The sequence below is a fragment of the Indicator indicator genome, chromosome 17 (assembly GCF_027791375.1).
Source record: "Indicator indicator isolate 239-I01 chromosome 17, UM_Iind_1.1, whole genome shotgun sequence".
Classification (NCBI taxonomy): Eukaryota; Metazoa; Chordata; class Aves; order Piciformes; family Indicatoridae; genus Indicator; species Indicator indicator.
Window position 1 is genome coordinate 11,713,143 of NC_072026.1, and position 23,270 is coordinate 11,736,412.

At 37.2% G+C, this 23,270-nt stretch overlaps 1 protein-coding gene across 2 annotated transcripts in view; it reads right to left on the minus strand.

Annotated features, from left to right (window-relative positions):
- TENM1 (teneurin transmembrane protein 1) overlaps nucleotides 1-23,270 on the minus strand; it is a 241,021-nt gene that overhangs the window by 142,968 nt on the left and 74,783 nt on the right. For both annotated transcript variants that reach the window (XM_054388650.1, XM_054388649.1), the window contains exons 3-4: nucleotides 17,644-17,884; nucleotides 4,673-4,911 (exon numbers count right to left, since the gene is read on the minus strand). In XM_054388650.1, coding sequence (XP_054244625.1) covers nucleotides 4,673-4,911; nucleotides 17,644-17,884 — 480 coding nt within the window. The remainder of the gene's footprint in view (nucleotides 1-4,672; nucleotides 4,912-17,643; nucleotides 17,885-23,270) is intronic.

The window sequence follows — 23,270 nt, forward strand, 5'->3', positions numbered from 1 at the left end:
ACCATCATTCCTCTACCTTGTACACAGGGTGAGAAATGACAGGTCACAATGGCAGGCAGCAGAGAGGCTTTCATTTCCTCACCCTCCATATGAATATAATTTAAGATCCAACACCCATTTCCAGCGCATACTCATAAATAGTGATAATATCATGAAGGATAGGGACAACTTCATATTCATACTTGAGAATTCATTTGTATATAAAATAGTCATTTTGTAGTCAGGGATGGTTAAGTCTAAGAACATGGGATGCAATTTGCAGAGGCACTGAACATTTGCATCTCCTGAAATCAATAGGATCCGTAGGAGTTCAGCACCTTTGATCAATAGGACCAGTGATTTGCAAGTCCAAATCAGCTGCTGATAAAATGGTAAGGTATCACGGAAGAAAAACCCTACTTACTAATGGGCTAAAAATAACTGACTAGATGAGCAGCCACATCAAATACTGTATTGTACTTAGAGAAAACGGCATGGTGCTGGAAAATTACAGAAAAAGTATTGTATTTCTTATTCTAGCTCTCGGATTTGCCTCGTTTATTCCTAAACTTTTAGTCAGATTTTTTTAATTACTGATGATTCTTGGCTTTCTATGACAATGAGATTAAAACCCAGAGTATTTACTATATCCATTCCACAATGGCAGCCTATTTTATACTCTTTATAGTGACACAGGACAATAGATGAACAAACTGATACAACTATTACCTGTTTGATTCAATGCAGCCATGTTCTTGTTTTTCTTGAATGAACTTGGCATCCACACTATAGCCTTTGGACATTGGTAGGTACACAGCCTCTGCTACTCCTCATCTTAACTTACCAGACAAAATTAACTATTTAAAAAGTAAGACAAATACCAGTTTTTCTTTTCCATACTTTCCTTTGGCAAGGTGCCATCTCAGTAAATATCTGGGCCCAGACTAGTGACATAAATCCATCTCAGTCCTTTCAAACACCTCATGCCAAAGCAAGATACAATCAACACACAGCTAGGGATCTATCCGTTTCTGGTTTGTAAACAAAACCAGAAGAACTTCAAGGTAACTGGATTTCAATAACTGTCCCTGCAAGATTTTTTCTCTTAAAATTTGAGCACTCATTTGCATAAATCTTTAAAACACACATGACTCGTATGCCCTTCAGTCACAACAAGTGCTAGGAGGCAGATTCTGCCCCTTTCAGGTTGCTGTCTGAAGAGCAGATAAGTTGTTTTCCCTTGTCAGCCTTTCATTCCACTGGCAATTTCACTGTCTTACCCAAGGGCTCTGCCCACTTTCCACAGCCCTGGCCATGCTCTCAGGAACTGCTGGAGAAATTGCTGCACCCCTGATGCACTGATGACATGCACCAACCTAACCTCTCTGGTAGGTGCCACAATTGTTCACCTGCCTCACTCTCGTCTTTGTGGGCAAATCAAGCAGCTGTGCCTCCGACAACTAGGAGTGCATCACAGTTCTCGACATATATGAAAGCACAGAAGAAAAATAAAAGTATATACACCTTTATTCAACAGAAAATAATTCTATATAGCTAGAATGTAGAGACTAAACATCCATTTCATGAAATAATTTCTTTTTTTTTGGAATAACTATTACGACTTTAGAACCTATTCACAGAAATCACTCCTGTTGAAGTGAAAATGTCTCACTTTATCAAAAGTAAATATTATGACTAAAGATTTTCAATAAATCAGCTGTCACAAAACATTTACAGGGTTCTACAATTTCCTTACTATCCATTTAAGAGTAAAATTTATTTCAAAAAGAACCAAACAATAATCACGGTTATTTTAGGCCAAAAGGGGAAACATGGAAGAAAAAAAAAAAAGTTTTTTTTAAACTAACTAGCAGTTCAAAGGACTGAATATACAAGTCTCAAGTAAAAGTCTCTCTACTGAGATCGAATCTCACTGATAATAGGGAAAGACTGAAAAATAGAAGAGCAAAACCTTTTGTTAACTTTACTTTCAGATTGAAACCGCAGCTCACAGCACTCTGGGACAGACCTTTGTTTCAAATATAAGAGCCACTTGCAAAATCTGATGTGGAATGACCTTTGGGTTACTTTGGGAATGTTCTGACTTGAGGCTGAGACCTGGGTCTATTTTTAACAGCAACATGCAGTTCATGCATCAAACGGCTGTACAAGATATTTGAGAAAGTACATTGAAGTTATTAGATAAGGGGAAGAAAAAGCTTAATGTTAAATTTTGATCTACATTCATTTGGCTCGAAATTGCAGCTCATGATAAGCTGATGCAGACTACGGCATAGAACGCAGCGATGAAAAGATTTTTCCTTTACAAAGTCTCCCCTTATTCTTCAGTAACAACCACTCACTTGATCTCAGGTTATGTTTAATCCTGAAATTGAGTTTTGTTTTGCAAGTCTGTAGTCATTGTTCAGGCACAACTGCCTCTCACTTGAAGAAAACCTGCTTGGAGTGAAGACTGAGGGACCTGAATCATGGTGAGCAAAAAGAATACTTGAGGGAGTGAATTTTAACCAGAGTGTTACATACAGTCTGATTTTGTATATCCAACTACTCTTATTTAAAACATGTGCATTTAATTTTCTGACATGAAAAGATATGCAAATATGAAAACCCTACAGAGCAAGTGAACTTTGGGTATAGTTTATACGCTATTATTCATACTTAACAAAAGGGAAAGAACTAAGTACCTGACTCATAAGAATAGACCATGTACTTATTTAAATATTTAACCGACCACACATGGGCAGCATGACTATCAGTTTGGAAGAAGCTAACTAATATGACTTAAATCAGTAGGAAAGCTTATGCAACAGCAAAATTCCTGGGGCAAACAAGAACAAATAATGGCATCTTGGAAAATTTTCTGAATTAGCATCCCTGGATCAGAAATTTGTATTTTGCTATAGAAAACATAAGTAGAACTATTAACTATAAAATACAAAGATATCTTCATTTCACCTAGTTCTGCCCAACTCAGGGAAACACATTACACCTTTATGTAACCAGGTTAAGATAAAGACAGCCATGTCTGCAGGAAATTCATGTAGAGCTTTTTAATTCTTAGTGACATGGAGTGCTTGCAGCCTTCCCAGGCTGATGACATGCAGCAGAGGATCTCTAGAAAGTCAAAAAAATTTCAGTGGCAAACTGAAATCTAAGCAGGGATAAAGCAGGCAGTTCTTCATGCAGATACAATCTAAATGGTGTGGGTGGGATATATATAGCAAACAGATGAGGCTGCAAAAATTATACAGCCAGTCCTAACTGAGGGCATATGCTCACCAGCTGTTATCTAAAGCTGCAATTAATGTACCTTACTAGATCATCAGGTGCTTTCAAGTAATTGTACACCACGAATACTCAAATCTGCTTTCCCGTATGCATTAGATAAGCATGTTAAAAAAAAAAAAAACAAACACAACCACCACAAAAAAACTTTCTCCTGATGAACATCTCACTTATAGGAACCAGAACTTAGTCACTAAGGCACAGAAAAAGCCCAATGGAAACCAAAAAAAAAAAAAAAAAAGACTGAAATGGCAATAATTTTCACTATTAGGCACTTTTTTTTTCAGGAAATGTGGAAAATCAGTGGCCACTTATAGGTTTGGAGCTATTTGTACTTGTACTTCCGTACAAGCTTTACCAAGCACAACCTACTCTTGCAGACAAACTCAATTATTCCCATTCAAACTGTAAGATGTGGATACACTGGCTCCTGCACATCTGCAAACTGGCAACTAGATCAACAATACAAGAGTGCGTGTCAGAAAGTCCATTACACAAGCAAAAATTAATGACACTTCCATTTGCTTAGAGAAGCCACAGTCACATTCCAGGATTTTACATAACAAATGTTTTGTAGCATTTTCAGTTCAGACTCAGAAACCAATGTGGTAATTAGCATTCAACCAAAATGTTATATAGCAAGGCACAAAGACTTGCTCCCCCTGTACGATTGTAATCACACTGCCTCCAAGTCCACCTCCAATATATCCATCTAGCAATAAAAAGGTGTTTCTAGCTACTCTGATAAATTCTGCCAATATATGGTGATAACACAACTACAAAGTTACAAAGATATGTTTGAAATTAAGTAACTACGTAACATTTTTCTGACACATAAATTCAAGAAAGAGACAGCAAAATATATCTTAGAATGCATGCTGTAAAATACTACATATTCTTAGAGACAGCTGTCATTCTCGTAATGATATAGAATTCAGAGGAAAAACAGATTAAGGTCAGACTGAAGAAATGAAATTAAGGTAGCAAGGTAAAATACAGTAAGTGTTAGCAGTCTTTCCCGAGTAATTCTTTAAGAGCAACAATGTCATGAGGCTTAATACAAAAATCAAATGTTTCATTTAAGAAAAATACCACAGCAATTAAAATCAGTAGGAGTCCTCAGCTAGCATGTCATCTTCAATAATACTTCAATAATATTTCTTTCTCCATTAGGCAGCATCAAGCTTAACAGAGTAGAACGTTAACGAGAATTCCATGTCATATTCAACCTCTGGCCAACCTAGCATTTTGCTTGCCAGAATTTACAAAGCACTCAATGGCAAACATTATTAGTAAAACATGATTTGTATTAGTGTAAAAGCAAGCAAGACAAGAGGACAGAAAAAGTAGAGAATAATTCAGTACAGAAAAGAAAAGAGAGGCTTACCGATAACATAGGCTAGCAACAGCGCCAGGGTGACTGTGATGGCAGTGGCACTCAAAGCAGTGCACTTCCAGTTGCAGCACCTGTAAGGTTTGTTAAAAGTGAAGGCAGGTCTGGAAAAGGTACTTCTAGGAAGAGGCCTAGGAGGTGGAGAGTAAACAGTATTGGATGTTAAAGGATAGTTCTGACTGGCTGCGCTGAAGATAGCTGAAGACCCAGATCCATGTTTAAATAGGAAATGCCTACAAAAAGAAGACAAAGAACTATGTTGTAAAATCCACTTTGTGAGGTAAGAAGTGAAAGGAACTCTATAAGCACTGCATAATAAATACTGCATGTATCCACAGAAAACAGCAGACAGGAAAATCTGCATTCGAATGCCCTCTGTAATGCAAGATTTCCAACCACCCCACATGATTTCCAGCAAACTTTAGTGAGACAGTATAACGTAAACGAATTCTAAACTATCCTCCCAGTAAGTCGCAGGAAAGCTGAGGAAAGGTTATTTCTCAGTACAGTACCTGGGGGTCCTTCAAGACGAGCAGCCCTTGCGTGCCTCGTTACGCATGGTGTGCCCGAGACCTCAGTATTGTTGCCAGCAGAACCCACTCTGTCCACAAACATCACTGTGTTTATCTCACCAAGAGTACAAAAAACTATGCAGAGGCCACTATCACTCTAAATATCTATTTTTACTATGGATTCTCTCCATAATATAGGAAATAACAAGAAAAAAAAAAAAAGAGTGAGAGAGAAAGGTGACTACTTAGCAGGAAATCTTCAAGGCTAATTCATCCTGAAGGACTGCAGTGACTGTATAGGTGAGCACAAGCTCTTCAGCATTTTTAATTGAGCTACTCTGAGAGCAGCTTTTCTTCAAATGCTTTTGCCGACTGGGGTGATTTTCAAACGTACTAAGAAAGAATTAATTTGGAAACCTATTACAGTGTATTTTGGAGGACTGATTGCCTTCAAGAAAAATAGCAAAGACCTACACTAACACCAAAATGAAGGTACACAAATGTGCCTTGCAGAAGGGGCTCTGGTGCAGAAATGTAGAGTGGCTGTCTACAAGGAAGGTGGATGGTTTTCAGGACTGGCCAGTGCTCTCCAAGAGAATATTGAAAAGGGTATTTAATTTTAAACAAATTATTGTGCTATGTGCTCAGAAATTGTGACAAAAGAGGTTACATTCAAGGCTGACCATACCTTTCTTTTTGAAACACCAGCTTTCTTTGGAGCTTTATGTAAGTGAGCAAGCCTCCTCAGTGCACTTTTTTCTGAGAGGCACGCATCTAAATCTCATGCCAAAGCATGCACCCAAAGAAGCTTTGAGCATCTCAGTGCTCCTCTGTCTGATGGCATGAGGTCTGAGCTGAGAAAGCAAGTGAAGGGGCACTGATACTACACAGCTTGCAAGAGCAAGGACTGTTTTGTTCACAGGGCTTCCACTAGGACAGTGTTTGAACCTGAATCTCTGTAGCTTTTCTATTGACTATGCCAGCTTGGGAAGGCATTTCTTAGAGAACAGCATTCAACTCTCCTGAGTTTGCCACCTCTTTGCTTTGGGAGCCAGACACTGATGTGAAGCAATGACCCTCTTTGCAGCTCAGGTGCTTTGCACTGTGCTCTGCCTATATGAGCTCCTGAGTTAGGGATCTCTGACTGCTGCTGCCCTTGATTCCTATACAACCCATTTTTCTGTTCTTCCACCAGCTGACATGTGAAATTGCTTTATGGACCCCAGACAAGCTCTAGCATCATTTATGCTGGGGGTGCAAGCTGCCCTCATGTTTCTGCCTGAACTGAAGGAGGATCTTGTATTTAGAATCACATGGTACTGTGATACCTGCAAGTCAAAAGCCACAGACACACTTCACAGCTGAAGTTAACCAGTCAATATTGACATAGTCTGGAATCTTCCCAAATGTACCTTCACACCTTCAGCAAAACACAAGTTTTTGAATACATAGATGGATTGATCAACCAATCCATGCTGGTAGAATTTCTTTGATGAGTTCACAGCAGGATGTACACAGGATCAAACACTCAAGAGTATGAAATGTGATTACACTGTGACATTTCACTTTAAGACTATTGTAAATACATGTTCCTGAAAAGGTAATTGCTAAAATGGTGTAATGAGTATGGTATTATGTATTTCCATTATAAGATTTTAAAAGAAAGGTTACAGTTCTCAAAATGCCAGATTGTAGAAAATAAAAAGGTATTAGAGAGCAGTCCCATCTTTTAAAGGGCCTTTTATTCAGGCAGTTACATAAAAAAAGAAGGTAAATGAGTATACTTGGCTAGTTTGCATTACAGACTATGGCATCTACATGAAGGGTAATCTTTTGACAAACCATCACAATGAAATTTTTGTGTTGCTTATGCTGAGTACTAGTTATTCCTGCTTCATACCAGGTAAAGAACAGTCAGACAAATAAAGGACCACTGAGTCTGAACAAGTACAACACTGGCATTGTATTAGACAAAACATTCTACTTTTCTTTCCCAGTGAATTTCAAAATTGTAGATTTATATCTTCTACAGATGACAATGCTCTGAACATGCTCACATTACCTGTAATGTTCAAGAACTCTAAACTCAAATATAGTAAAATAATAAATTCAAATGAAGTAATGTGACTGTCTACAGCACTATATAAATCTTCCTTCATATCAGGCCATGAGAATATAGTTGGTTATTTTGGCACTGATGCTTCACTGTCACACATGAAAGCTTCTGCAAGTATGTGAAGCCTTACTTTTCAGTGAGCAGTTAACAAGAGACATTGGCATTTAAACTTTTGGAAGGAAAGAGCACCACAGTAAAATTCCTACTGATTCTGTAGAAGTAGAAACATGTTATTATATATGAGGTATATACATACATAAAACATGCACACACAAGTAATATATATAAAACCAGCCAGGAGTTCTTTACTTGCTTTACATTACCAAGACATAATGTTAAAACCCTATTTATTAGGTAAAGTCTCATTTATATTTTTTTTTAATTACAGCAAAATAGTCTAATATTGGCAGTATTGATTGTCATTTATGTGCACAGATCAAAGATATGAGAGGTGAAGGGAAGGAAATGCTGAATTGAAAGTTACTATTAAGGCTCTAACAGCTTTGCAATCAATAGCCAGGAATAATTTCATTCTCTTGCACAGGGCTTTATAAATGTGGCTGTGCAGCCTGATGGTAAAATGCTAGTGTGCAGAGGGATTTCTTTATTAACACAAGAGTGCACAGAAGCTGGATCCAGCTCAGACCCTTTCAGATAGATGACTCCATTCACACAGAAGAGAATTTACATAGTTCTGACTTGTAATAAGGCAATGCTACACTGAAACTGAGCTGCTAGTGATGTTAAGAAAATGTTAAAAATCACCTTTGCTTATTCCTTCCATTTTTAAGAGAGTACACCAAGTATGCAAAGATTTCTATAGAATTTGAAAAACCCTGGCTGCAAAGACAGATTTCAAAAGCTAGACTCTGACTATGTTCTCATAAACTCAAACGACTCATCTGTCTGAGCACACGTTCCCACAGGACCTCAGGACAGGCTAAACTGTTGCTATCAATTCCATAAAATCAGGTGTTCTCCCTAAAGAGCAAAATCGTAAAAACTGCAGTTCAAAAGTTTAGATGTGATTGCAGCCTGGTGTGCGCTTAAATATTTTATCTAAGAGAAAAGCTAAGGCTTATTTTTGTAAACTGGGAGCACAAGAAAAACCAGAGAATTATAAGGATGATTGATAAGACCACTTCTTCCAAGTGAGGAAACTCCAAATGTTCACAAAAATGTCAAAAATATCCACAAAGAAGATGATAATGTTCTCTTAAAAAGATAAATACAGAACATAATCTAGAAGGCATTTGTTTGTGAAAGTCAATCAATATTATTACACTGACCATTCTAATGCATAAATAAATATTAAAGGCTCAGTAATAATTTCACATGTAGAAGAGGCAGTTGGAAAACATTCCCTACTCAAGGTAATCACAATATCTGTTTGCTCGCTTCTCGTAATTTTTTCGTCTCTACAGATGTGTTGACATTTGAATCCTCTCAAGCCCAGTTAACTGGAAGAAGAGATCCCACATACTGTAAAAATCGGGATGGAACAATCTCACCTCGCTCCCTCCCCACAAACCTAACAAAACCAGCTAAAGCTCGTGTTTCTGAACTCAGCTCTCTGTACTCCCTAAGCTGGTCTAGACACATAGCACACGGTGGCTAATGAAGCAGAACACATACTGGCTGATCAATAGTCAAGTCTAAGTCTGGTCTAACCCACTGACATGCCAGTAAAGAGGTAAGACATGTGGGAAGGGAGTTACTGGACAGCTCAGGTGACAGAAGGCACAAAATTAGACCTTTTAGCCCTACTGAAGTCAGAGCAGTTTCAAGTGGATCACCTAAGTGTTCTTGTTCAACCTCAAGAGGAATGGTTTATAACTCCAAGAGTGCAATTCATACAAAAACAATGAATTCTCAGCTAGGAGAATGTTAGAGACAGGAGTTTGTTTCTTTCTTTACACTCTTCTCTAGCTAGACATTTTGTTACTTACTTTTGGTCTTTTATCTGGAATGGTAATTTAAGACTTAAAAAAGGTACACATGAAGCAACAGCCCAACTGAATTCCCATGGCATTGATGTAATACTGTTACAGAAAGCAGATTTATCCCACACAGAATTCCTTCATTAAATTCCAAGAAAACGTTTTCATATCTTAGGACTGTAGTAATGTCCCTCAACTTTGTCAAGGGCTTGATACTACTTCTGTCACTTCTGTGAAGTTATCCTGTGCCTAGCATTTGTAGGCCTAGAAGTCCACCTTCATTTGTCCCTATAATGTTTCTCTTTGTTTTCATTAAAAGCTACAGGTTTGTAAGAGGAAAAAATGAACAAAAGCAAATTTGAAAGCAAACAAGCGGGTGAGCCAGTACAACACAACCTTGCAATACCTTGGTCAAAAAAATGAGTCTAGATAAACCAAGCAGGAACACATCTTTACTCATGTGTTTCACATTCCAGACATAGTTACCTAAGCCATGACAAACTGCTGCACAGATGTGTGATAATTAAACTAAGAAGCCTTCAGCTCAATCATTTCAGTTTTTCAACTTTTTTTCAACTAAATTCTGCAACTGCATATATGTAACTGTGTATCTATACCAATGTTTAACTAGGCATTTGAAGTAATTTTTTTTGATGCCAACAGAAGTGCAAAGGGAATTTTAAGAGGCAGAGTACCTAAAGTTAATAAAGATTCTGATTTTTGGCATAGCCTCAAAATATATAAAGACAGTAGCCAAGAAGGATTTCGAACTGATACAGTTGCCTACCTACATTGGCAAACATCAACCACAATCTCATTATTACTGCCCTTACCTTTTTTTGTGTGTACAAATCCATGGGAACAAGAATGCTTACAGTTTAAAATGTATTTTATCGCTTCATTTTTATATACATAATTTAAATATTTTTTAAACCCCCTAGAGATCTGTCTTTGGGAATAGAATTGCTTTGTTAAAATTTCCTCTTTTAGCTGGACTTTTGAATCCTGCACATTGATGTTTCCCTTCATTCCCTCAAGTTTTTTTTTTTTGTTTTTTTACACAGTGTTTGAAAACGCAGCCCTGTGACCCTGGATGAGAAAGGATATAAAAAAATCAGTATACTTTACTTTTCCCTTCAGTATAGAATAAGTGACATGATGCTGACTCACTTTCTGTTGTTGCTGTAGGCAAGCTAAGCCTGCTAACCAGGTGACTATACTTTTAAGTCCTTGCAGAAAACTGGGATGATAAATAATTATCATACATATATATATTTTTATATATTATATATATTTATATATTACATATATAAATATGTATAGGACAATGTCAAAAGTAGTCAAGAAAAGCTTCCAAAATGGAAAAGTTGTCCAAAATACAACTGTCTTCTCATTTATTTGGCTATTTATTGGTGAAAAAAACAAACCCAAACAACAAACCACCAACCAAAAACCCAAAATACCACAAACCAAAAGCTACCACACTGGAGCCCTAAATTTACTTTTGTATAGATTAGTGTGGGCTTCATATTATGGTGCATGGAGACATTGCTACATGACTCCAGTAGTTTTCAGAAGCACTTTTCTGTGGTTTAGAACTTTCCTTTAGCACCACAACTCAAAAGGCCTGAGTAAAACACATCAATGCCCACAAATCAAAAGGGCTGAGTAAAACACATTAATGAACATGGAGATTTGTGGGCTAAGGAAGGAAGCAGCTTGTGGTTTGCTCTAATTTTTTTCAGCAAATTTTATATTTTTGAGGTTGAAAATGAGAACAATAGTAGTTACAATATTTACAGAATAAAGAATGTTATATACTATTTGCAGAGAATCTGGAAACCATGAATCAAGAAGTGTAAAAATGACAATATTATGATTTTGTTGCTTATATTTTGTGGCTAGAAGCATGACTTAAAACAAGGAAAGGAATGAGATGAACTGAAGTAGTTGTCCCACAGTTCCCTTTGTCATGAATTTCCTTTTGTGGGTATTCATGCATATTCTAACTGACTTTTACAACTAGCGTTTCAGTCTGCTTCCAAATACCTGTACTCATGGTCATATGGTCTAAAGCCAAGTTGTACAGCTACTGTGGCAAATAACACAAATTTCACTTGACAAGAGGTGCATCACATTAACTATGTGAATATTACTTAGCCCCAAACGGATTTCCTACAAGTAGCTATCCAGGGAAAAGAGACACATTTCTGGGCAATAACATCACACGCACCTATGTGATCTTCTAGGAAATAAAAGCATCGAATCTTTTGCATATCTCTGACCCTTTCTCATAGTCTTTGTTTTCCAATTCAGCCCAGGCCTTTTGTATTAACCTGTAATTATCTTTCTCTTTCAAAATGCACATTCAATCTGCTTGTGGTTTTGTAAACAAAAACACTGTGTTTCACAGAAAGCTAACAGGCTGCTTGCTTATTGCTGGCCATAAAACAACAACATTACTTTTAGTTACAACTTTATTATTACTATTCTATTATTCAAAATAATGAATGAAGAGTATCTGCAGCCTGACTGTTCAAGTTACTGTATTAAGCTTGCTTAATAAAACCCTCTTACACATACAAATACTAACCTGTTATTCCAGGGAAGCCCACACCAGAGCTTCTCCCAAAGGGAAAAAAAAAACAGTCAAATATATGAACCATTTAAATCGTTATATTATTCTTAGTGAATGGATCTCAAATTATTCAAAAGAAGGACCCTCAAGTGCCATTGCTGCTGACATGAACGCTGTTTCTCATTGTAGCTGACGAATGTTTATATTTTTATTTCCATAAAAGATGCTTTCATTCCCGCATTATTAAATTTAAGGTCATATTTACAGCTTTTATTTTAAGTTCATGGTCATATTTACAGTTTTCAATTTATCTTTTACAGTTCAGAAGTTTTAAATATCTTTAGATCGTTTCTGTTGTGCAGTGGGACTTGGACTGAATTTAAAACCCTTGCCATGTGTCTGTTTTTAATATGGTCAGCCTCTCTGTAGGTCAGATTTATTGTTTCATTAGGTACAAAATGACAAAATACAAGTGAATGGTGCAGTAGAAAATACTGACCAACACAATTTGAAGAAAAGTTCATAAAGGAAGCCCTCCCCTTTATTTACTCCTGGAAGAACCACAAGTCTGGTGATTTACCTCAGGAATAGGCTCCATTCGCAAACAAGTTCCTAATGAATTGCACTGCTCAAGTAGTCATTGTCTCCCTGCTTGGTGGTTTATGACCATTAACACCTGCGTGCCTTGGGAGCTGTAAAAACCTTTGTTTGCTATGGAAACCTTGAATTAGGGAAAAGGAAAACACAAAAGTGCTATCTATATCTCTGCACTAGGGAGAAGATTCAGGGGATGCTAAAATGAAGAAGAAAGGATATGCCTTCTGAGAGCTCACTCAACAGTCTGTGTATTTATATATGCAACTTTCTGTAATTATTCCTGCTTTCACCTCTGCTCCAGCTTAAACAGAAAGTGTGCACGTACAACGCTTTGTGTGATTTGAAAGGCTATCATTGCACTTTTTGAAGAGCACAAAGAATTATGAGCTATGAGTTTGAGTAAAGAAAAAAAAAACAAGGAAAAACCATAGTACAGAATAAAGCCTTTGGTAAGTGATAGCTGTCCAGATCTCTCCTATACTAAACAGAATTAGAAACAAGATGATATTTTTAGGAAAACAGAAATCCAGACAGTCTTAAACATGCACCTTAAATAGCTACAGAATACAGAAAGGAATGACTCCATCTGTATGATGAGCTGAATGAACTTCTTGAACTCTAAAACTCTCAAAGTTTTAAAGCATCTAAGGCTATAATCAAACTTTAGCACACGGAAATATTGCTGAATAGTAACTAAAAATAACTTGATTTGAACCCCAAATACTTCTCTTATTATTCTAGTACTTCGAAGTTTCATATAAATTAACGATAATTGAATCTCAGGTTCATGGTCTGGTACCTCACTGTCCCCTTAGAGGAGCTATTACCATGGTGATAAGATTGCTTAAATTAAGCTGTCTTTTTCCACAGTACTTGGCTCATTGCCAGCGCAGTGAAGGGAGATTTCAGTCCATTCAGCACAGCATTAACCTTACTGCCAACACTGCTAAATGGGTTAGAGGAACTAGAAAGAAATTTTATCTGAAAAAAGAAGGAACAAGCAAATAAGTAAAATACTGAAGCACAAAACAGGCCTAGAAGAACCTGCTTTGAAACAAAAATCAAAGTCTGGGAAGACAGAAAATTTTAAAATTCTAATGCTTGAGTAATTTAAATGTAAAACTTTATTTAAAATAAGTGTGCCCAATGGTTTATCCATTAAGGAACTGTTGCACACTGTAGGGAGGACTAAAATTAATGTCATGTGAAAAATCCCTATTTAACATCTGGGGGCTTTTTTCTTATTTTTTGGGAATTTGACTGAAGTGGGAAAATACACAGCAAACACTAGAATAAAAACAAAACCACACAGACCAAAAAAAACAAACCACAAAACCAGGTAAGATACAAAAAACAAACAGTGAGTCAACTAATAGGGCATGGAGAAAATGAAAAACACTCCTTTGAATTGTCAGGGTTTAATACATACTCCATAAAAAGCAGTAAGCTATGTTCAGATGGGGCTGTCAGAGATAATGACAATGTATTACACTGTAAATCATAAGATTTGAAACATTAGAGCAAAGTATCTAGGAAACCTGAAAAAACAATTATTTTAGTGGAAAGAAGGGAATAGGCAATAGTTTCCAAGTACTTTATGCTGGGGGAGAAAGAAAAAAAAATCAATTTATATAAGAGCCCAATAACATCACCCTAAAAAAGAGAATCAATGTTTCCTGTGTTTTTATGTAGTGTGAGAGATTCTTGCAGTATTTTTTTTAGCAATACTTAGAAATTACTTTTCTCTGTGACAATGAAATTACTGCATGCCCATAAGTCATTTTAATAATGACTGCATTTTTTCCAAACCTGAGAGTGCACGCACACAGATAGAGGCTGCACTGGCATTTGCTGTGCTGAAGGCAGCAGCATGGTTAGCAGTGTGAGCTGTTACATCTCCTACAGGTACAGCTCTTCTCCAGTTCCTCCATCAACAGCTGTCCTGTGACATGCCCTGTGAAATTTCAACGTGTTCCTAATTCTTATTTTCATTTGGTTTGCTTGTAGTAAGAATAATTGCCAGAGTTAGGGTACTGGCTGCAGCAATGATGTACACCTAGACTCTTTTTGGCCTTGCCAAAAGCCCTGCGAACTTCAACAAATAATTTCTTTCACCTTTCCCCGTCAATCTCATCATTAAATAGTTGGGCTACCAAATTGTGTCCTGACAAAACTGTTCTGCAGATTAGTCCATGCATATAACACCTCTAGGTGAAGCACAAACCAGGATTTGCGATGTGTCCTTTTCTATACAAATACAACAAAGATTTACTGTGCAGAATGTGTACCTCAGTATATGCCTTTACTGCAGCCCTCTGTGGTCTAATCAAAGGTTTCCAGTTCTAATTACATAAGAATACCTGTTTAATCAGAGTATTGCAAATGTTTTCAGAACTACAGAATTTTCCTTTATATAAACACAACACATTATCATTATTGAGCAGACGCAAACTTGCTTCATTCCTAACTGTCCAGAGTGAACAGGATTAACAGTTACGTGATTAATTCTAGGAAATCTTTTCCTGTCTGAAAATTCTCCTAACATTACATGGCTGTAGATAAACCAAGCCAACACATGTGCTGTTTATGGATTAGCAGGAGATGCAGCTGGAAGAAAAGCTGAACATGTGCATTCTGATTTTTTGCCTAGTTATTACAGTAGGGAACACATTACTGTCTAAGTCTTTTTTGATTGCAAATGCTCCAAATTAAAAAATAAATCTGCTTAAACATATTAGGTATGTACATATTAGGTAGATTTGGTACTACTGAAGATTTAGCACAGAAACACTGCTGCAATGACATCTTTCCCTTTATTTTGTAGGATTATTTTTAATGGGAAGCTAAACATTAATGGAGAAGGAAAGCAAGAGAATCTAGATATTAAGCCAAAGTCTTCAATTCAAACTGAATCATTCCCTGATAAAAGAAAAAACTAGCAGCAAGCCCTCCTTTCTCTCTAAGGCTGTATGTTGTATCTATAGGCTTCTGAGAAGTGGTGATCACAAATGTTTTTTATTACGATGTTCCCCTGCTGTATCACTTTGTCTGCACATAAACTGCAGACATCTTGGCAAACAGTCTGGCAGATTCTACTTTCAGATTATATAGCCTTTCAGCCAGCTTCATGAGAGGCTGTAGCTACCTACTAGAGCTAACTGGTGCCTGAAACCAGCTCAACCCACCACTGAATGGGAGGAATGGACAAAATTCTAAGGCTCTGTGAGTTTCTAACACATAGCTCACATGGAATTTTCCATTCAGAATTCCTAATCCACTGTACAGACCTTTTGTCACTACCCAATTATATATTTACAACTATATATTTATGTATTTCTCCTTTATGAGATGTTTCAAATTTGGAAAAATATTGAGAGAACAGAAAAATTAAACTGAAGAGACTTAAAATTGCAAAGTATTTTTCCCAGTGAGCCCTGATGAGAATATAGCCAACAGGGATGCAGAAAGGCTAAACAAGATTTGCCTGTTAACTGAAGAGAACCAAAAAGTACTTAATAGATAGAGAACACCCAGGGATCAGCCTTAAGGTATATAAGCTATAAAGGTACAGCTATATAAGCTTGTTAGACCAGAAAGGACAGAGATTTGTCTTTGTTAGGATTGTGTAAACAGAAGCTTCTGGCTCTACAAGGACTAACTGAACTAACATTTTGTTTATGTTCACTTTTGGAGAAAAACTTCTTGGTTCTTTTTTGTGATTTGTCTTTAAGACAAATAAGGAAAGTTTTACTTCAGAATGAATCATCTTATTCTTCAATCCCAACTTAATTGCCTTTCAGAGAAAAAAAAAATGACATTTCTGATGAGCAGCAGTTAAGTGCTTAAAGATCTATACTAAAATTAAGTAAAAATAAGATTGTTTTAATTTTATTACAAAAGAACAAAATTTACTTCTCAGTGATTAATTGTAATAACTGGCCCTTGGGCACAGGTGCATTAAAAACCAAAACCCTTGTCTTATATTCTCTGGATCAGATTAGTTGGATGTCAGCCATTCATCTCTTTCACCAAACACAGCTTTCACAGTCATGTACTTCACATATTTTAAAATGTCAAAATGCAAAGAAAACCCTAGGCAAAACTTCTGAGTGCTCTGTTCACTATGAAGAAGGTTGTAGAAAATGAAGGACTTGTTTCAAGCATTAAGTCAGCAAATACAGCTTCAAGTTGAAAGCCAAAGTCGTCTGAGGAAACTGCGCTTACCTCTTGTAGCAGAACTTTGAGTATTGAAACACAGGTTTGCTAAATACAGAATGTATTTACTTTGAATTACTTTTCAGAGTACATTATCTGTGTAAATTGTGAATGATCCTGAACTTGAGCTCTCCCTTCCCCAGCTCCCAGCGGTAAGGCTTTCCATGTTCAATATACCTTGGCCCTGTATCACTTCTCCATTGACAAATGATCATTGTGTAAATGATAAAATCACAGAATGGTTTAGCTTGGAAGGGACCTTTAAAGGTCATCTTTTCCAAGACCCCTGCAGTCAGCAGGAACGTCTTCAACTCAGAGAGCCACCCAGCCTGGCTTGGGATGAGGCATCTACCACCTCTCTGGGCAACCTGAGCCAGTGTTTCACCACCCTCTGTGTAAAAAATGTCTTCCTTAGATCTAGTTTAAATCTCACCTCTTTTAGTTTAAAACCATCACCTCTTGTCCTGTTGCAGTAGGTCCTGCTAAAAAATATTGTCCATATCTTTCTTATAGGTCCCTTTTACTGAACTATGCAATAAATTGTTTAAATGCACATTGAGGAAAACATTATTTTAGCATTATTTCCTTTATCTTTTATCCACAGGAAAGCTACAAGCCTGCACACTGACAGACTCCAGAAGAACCAATGTACACCAATTAAACAAAACTTCAATTTGCTGATAACAAAATGGCCCTAGGAGAACATGGGAGGGTGGCACAAGCACAAATCCTGACTGCATACAAGTCTGCAATACTCATGCAATCTACACACCTTAAGGACATCAGTGTCTTCCAAAGCTTTGCAAATAGGCATTAATGATCAAAGCACATCATGTCAGTAAGGCCTCACATAGCTACACACCATGGCCTCAAATAAAAAATGCATTGGCTTGTCCCAAACGAAAAGCTTGCCATTCTCCACCCCCCACCTCATGTCAACATCAGACCTCCTCCCTATTTTTTTTTTTTTGACATTTGAGATATGTTGAGTACAAGTTGGTCTGTACCTGGTTTCCAGTGGTATGTTGCTGTTCAAGACCCAGCTGTTATGGAGATGCACTGAATCTTGAGTACTGGTTGGGGGCGTCGGGGCAGCAGGACTGGGCTGGCTGCGGGTGGTCATTGACCTTCTCTGGAGAGAATCGGCTGTTGGAGGTGGTTTTCTGGCACAGGTGCATGCATGTGGTGGCGGAGGCGGTGGTGGGAGGGGTCTGAAGGTGAACTGGTTATGTGGGCTACCTGGCATATCTGAAAAAACAAAGAAGAGGCAAAGAAACCCAGAGAGGATTATTATTCTTGAAAGATCAAAAGACCATGAGCATGACAGAGTAGTTATTGGGATGAAAGCATTGTGCTTCATCATGTTGTTAACCCAGCTGCCTGTAAAATGCTGCTGCAGCATGTGAAATAATTTAAAACATAATACTCTACTGAAATGAAGAATATCAGATACAGACACACACCCTTCAGCACTGTAGTTCAGTAAGTCAACAACAAAAGAAAAAAAAGAAGATACGTCATTCACTTAATTTGTCATAGGTTTTGTCATAGGAAGGTAAAGAACAAATAAATCAAGTTGACAATGAGTTTCAGCACAGATACCAACTGACTTCATGAGGTATAATTCTCATTTAAGAATGGCTGTGAAAGAGACATAGTGTAAGAATTAGTCTTGCACTTCAAATCATGAGAGAAAATACCTGAGTAATTCCTATCACCTAACAAACCTCTTTCATCAAATAAAGTTAGCACACTTTTGTGAGTCTGTTGCTGCATTATTAGGTAAATGAGACCTGTGGAAAGGCCCTCCCCTAAAGACTACATGGAGCACTAATGATTCAGATCACCAGGGAGAAGCCTTTATGGCAGCTACAGGCAGATGAGCTGGCAAGGAGCTCACAGCCACTGGACCAGGCTCTGAAGGAGATGGAGTGTGTGGTGAGTACTCGATGCCCTGCCAGCTCTGTTGCTGCTGCCCAGGGGCTCTTTGCACTGCTGTAACTGCAGGGTCATGCCCTGTGCTAATGACAGCATACAGCTTTAAAGGTGGCTCAGCCTGTGTCACTGAGCTTGAATTCTCATACAAAGAACATTGAAGATACAATCATGCTGTAGCTCTACTTTGAAGGGACAACAAAATCTTGTTTTCTCTACTTCCTGCAGGAGTCTCAAAAGCCTCTCAGTACAGCAAGAAACACAGTGATGGAGAATGGAGTCAAAAAAGTCCTTTTAAAAGGAACAATAACAAATACTTTGCAAAGATGACATTGACAAAACCTGCTGCCAGACTGGATAAACTGTGAAGCTCTTAACCTGAATCTCTTCTAGCTAATTTACCTCGGCATCTAACATGGCTTTATCCCATTTCTATACTCAGCCTTACTCTCTCTTTTACCTTAGCAGATGTCCAGTTAAATCTGCACAAAACCACAAAATCTGCACCAGTGGCGCTCTGATGAACTTGCAAAAATTTCCTGCAAGGAACTGTTGCTGCCATCCACTTATAACACATGCTTTCTTTAAATTATGATATGATGTGTCTTCAAGGTGAAAGATGAAAGCGAGCTCCTTCCCTTCTTGGAACAACTAGTGGAAAAAACAGCACTTTTTTCTCTGTGACAGTCACAATTTACCCCAACTGAAGAAACAAGGTTGCTTAATGCTCCACATAAGCTTTTCTCTGCTGTGGTAAGCAAAGCTGTCATGGATTTGGCCCAGGCTTAATCCTTTTAATTTCATTGATCTTTTATCAAAGCAGCATTCTTACAGTTGCATTGAGGTTTATGCTGTAATATTAGTTTGCATATACCAAAAAGCATTTCTAAGCATGTTAGAAAATTGGAGACCTCAGTAAATTAAATCACTGGAGTCAACAATCCAGAGCTCTGAAATAATCTGCTAAGGCACTTTCATGTAATAATTAATCTCAGTAAATCCTGTATCCTGCTATTCTAGAATTGTAAGCTACCCAAATTCTGGACGTATTTCATGTCCAGTATCCTCAAATATTTGATCAATGACATTCACTTACTCAGTGGTATCAATCTGAAATCCAGTCTACAGAACATATGCAAGATGAATATATATCCTATCATTTTCATGGCAAGCCATTTTAATGGTTGGGCCACTGTCCTCTTAGAAAGCTGCTGACCTTTGCCAGGACACACAGTTAGATTCTATAGGGTGCGGCAAATGTCAAGCAGCCAAGGTGAACTATGTCTCTAGGTAAATAGGGAAAAAAAAAACTGTGTAATCTACATAGCAACACATCTTTTATTTCCCTTCTTTCCCTGTTATCTACACTGTCCCTATCCTGTCAATAGCATGCAATTATCTGACAGTTTCATTTGTTCCATACAATAAAGTGGTTCAGCTTTGTGAACTGTACAGTGTTTCTGGTTGGTAGGGTAGCCTGTATCTCCCAGTGCAATTTATCACAATGCATTAACACAGCAGATTTCCTGGGGGATTCCATTTTAATTATCACTCCTTCACCCAGCTACCAGCGTCACAGAAAACCTCATATCAGATTCTGAAGTATTTTGGTGATTTAAAGATGAGTTTTCTGCATCAGATATTCATTTCAGTGGAGCAATGCAAATTCATTATACTGAGAATCAGCCCAAGTTCCCAATTAGTTTTTACAGACTTTCTAATTTGGCAAAGTTATTTTGATTTTCCTTTAAACTAAGTCTACATCTCATTAACTTTATATTTATACCACTAAAAAATGTTGTTTGGGATATAAAGCAGAATTATATCAAAATTTGCACACTTATGATTCTGCAGGACTCTGAACAAACAGCAGACTCTAAAATAACTTAATGCAAAATCATTTAAATATCTAAAAAGAGACATTACACAGGATAATTTGTCTAAAGCCAACAAGTTTCCAAAACGTGATACATAAACTATCTTAGCTATGTATTTCTATCCTATTGCTATTGTTCAGCATAGTGCTAGTCATAACAACTCCTCTTTTTCTATTTAATGGTGCTAATAATGCTCAGATTTTAATTTCCCCCCTCTTTTCTTTTTTTTTCCATCAAAACACCTGTGTGAGATATGGAAATACACTGTTATCTGTTTTCATTGTGTTCATTGACGTTGTAGAAGCTTCCATTCATCTAAAAATATAACTATAAATCATCATATCAGCTCAGACTTTACATTCACAATAATTTGTTTCAAATCAGATTTTCATCTGAGTAACGTCGAAGCCAGAAATGATGCTCTTGGCACTCACGATTGACCTCTCATCTGCACTTGCATTTATCTCAGGTTTTTTGATAGACAGAAGAGGCTATTTAGAACATAACTACATTCTTTCTCCTGGCAATTCATTATTTTTAAAGACTTCTCCCATTTCAGCAGAGGAAATCTAGAACTGGGATGTGTCCAGAAAAGACCTACACAACGTTTTGCTTCTTTGTTGTACACTGAGTCTGCTTTAACACACTCCCTGTTTCCCCTCCCCCCCAAAAAACTGCACTTAAATATCCCCCCTTCTTTTAGATTTTTTTAGGCTTTTTCTTTCATTCTTCAGTAACAATGTTTATTTGTTTAGCTTTTCTGTTTTAAGATGCTTCCCAGTTTCCATCCAGTCACTCCAGAAGAGAAACACTTGTACTGAGGCTAGCTATAAACAAGAATTGTGGTTCTGCTAGTTTGAAGGATTTCTACTTATACTTTTTTCTTTCAGGTTTGAAGGAAGGAGTTCTACTTCTCTCCTGAATTTTTCTTCTTCTTCAGTTCTGACTCATTCTTTTGGATGGCCCTTGAACAATACTGAACACGTGATGCTCCTTGGCAGTTGTGTAATTGAGCTTGGTATCCTACAGTCATGACGCATGGACCCCAACATTTCCTCTTCAAATGCTCAGTTCTACCACTTTCTCCTTCAGGAGATACAATAATTCAGATCTTGCTGGTTTTAATAGGCCTCTACTTCTCAGAAAGTGGAAAGTTAATTAACTTCAACACTTCTCTTACTCTGCCAGGTTGGCTGAGTGCTGCCATTCTGCTCTAAAGTTACTGGAGGCACAGAACAAATGGACAAGAGTAGCATTAACATGACCTCATGCCTTTGTAATCATAAACATGTAGCCTAATTGCAACATAGATTGACAAAATAAAATAAATAAGCACTTTTACAAGTAGCGAGCACCTGAATAAAAATCAGCTTTGAAAATAACCCAAGCCTTTGCTGAGGTATCCTCCTAACAGTTTTCAAGATCAGGTAACTATTCTTTTTTGGAACCACATAGAAAGAAAAAGTAATTGAACTGTTTTATCACTTATTGACAAGACTACAATAGTTTGTCTCATTATTGAGACACGTAAACCAGAGAGAATATTTTTAAAAGTAATGAACCTTAAAAGGTTTGCATCTAAACTGTAGTGCTTTGGAGATATTTTTATGAGTTCCTAAATTCATTATTTATTGGCATGTTTGGAAATGATTTTTTTTTTTAACTAGACGTCTCAGATGAGTATGAATTAGCTTGCAATTCATTATTTAATGAAAGAAAGAGCAACATATGTTCAGAAAGATTAGTCTAGTGTATTTAAAAGTTCTATGGATATGCTATTGCTCAGTTACAAACCAATCTCTTGATTTTTTTCTCAAGCAGATGTGAAGGAGAGTAATTGGCACTGAAGAACTGAAAAAGATTCAGTGCAGAGAAAACAGGGAATCAAAATGATGAAGACCAGAGCTCAACAGTATAGAATAAAAATTCTTGATTTTATAATGAGACTTATGCTCTGGGTCTAAGAAGATGAATTAAGAATTAGGTGCAGGTACTACCATTGCAGAGTGCTGCTTCTGCTACTTGTCAATATACTTCTTGATATTGTGTAAGTCTTTACACTCTTTTCTTCCATTCTAAATTGAAAATAGCTCCTTTTCTGTGTATGCACCAGTAACCTTACTAAGCCCCTAATTACTTGCTGCCTTTTTCTGAACTCACTTTAGTTTTATTGTCAGGTATTTTTGAGAAAAGGTGAACATAGAAAAAAGTGAAAACGTACAAAATTGCTTTATTGCCGTATATATTTACATTGTGTTTCAATACCTGCTCTGCACTTGCTCCTGATGTAGCTCAACATTTACTTGTCCCACCTTACTGGAAAATTCCTTTGCATCAGGAACTATGTCAGACCACCAGGATACAAAAGTATCTAGCCAGGACCTTTAATACCAATTTACCTTTAGATTATTACTTTGCTGTATATAATTTTTTCCCTTAGCCTCACTACACAGTAAATTTTTCAGGATATAAAATATCAAACATCTCTAAAGAATTCTACAAACCATAAGGTTTTATGCAAAATAAAGTTTATAACGTAATGAAAGCTTATAAACTAAAGGTCATATAGACTCAAAGTTTACTTACAAAGTAAAAGAGATTTAGAGACCTCCAGAGACCATGTTACTTCAGTCTTCTGACTCATAGCTACAGTGCTTTGAACTTGCCCCTGCAGCAACAGATTTTCCTTGTTAAGCAGGGTGGGACAGCCCAGAATAGACCCAGAGAGGGAGAGACCAGTCAAGCATTGGGTATCATCAAGGGGCTTGGGCCATTCATTTATCAGTACAGGTGTGCCCTCAAATAGCCAAATATTTAATTCC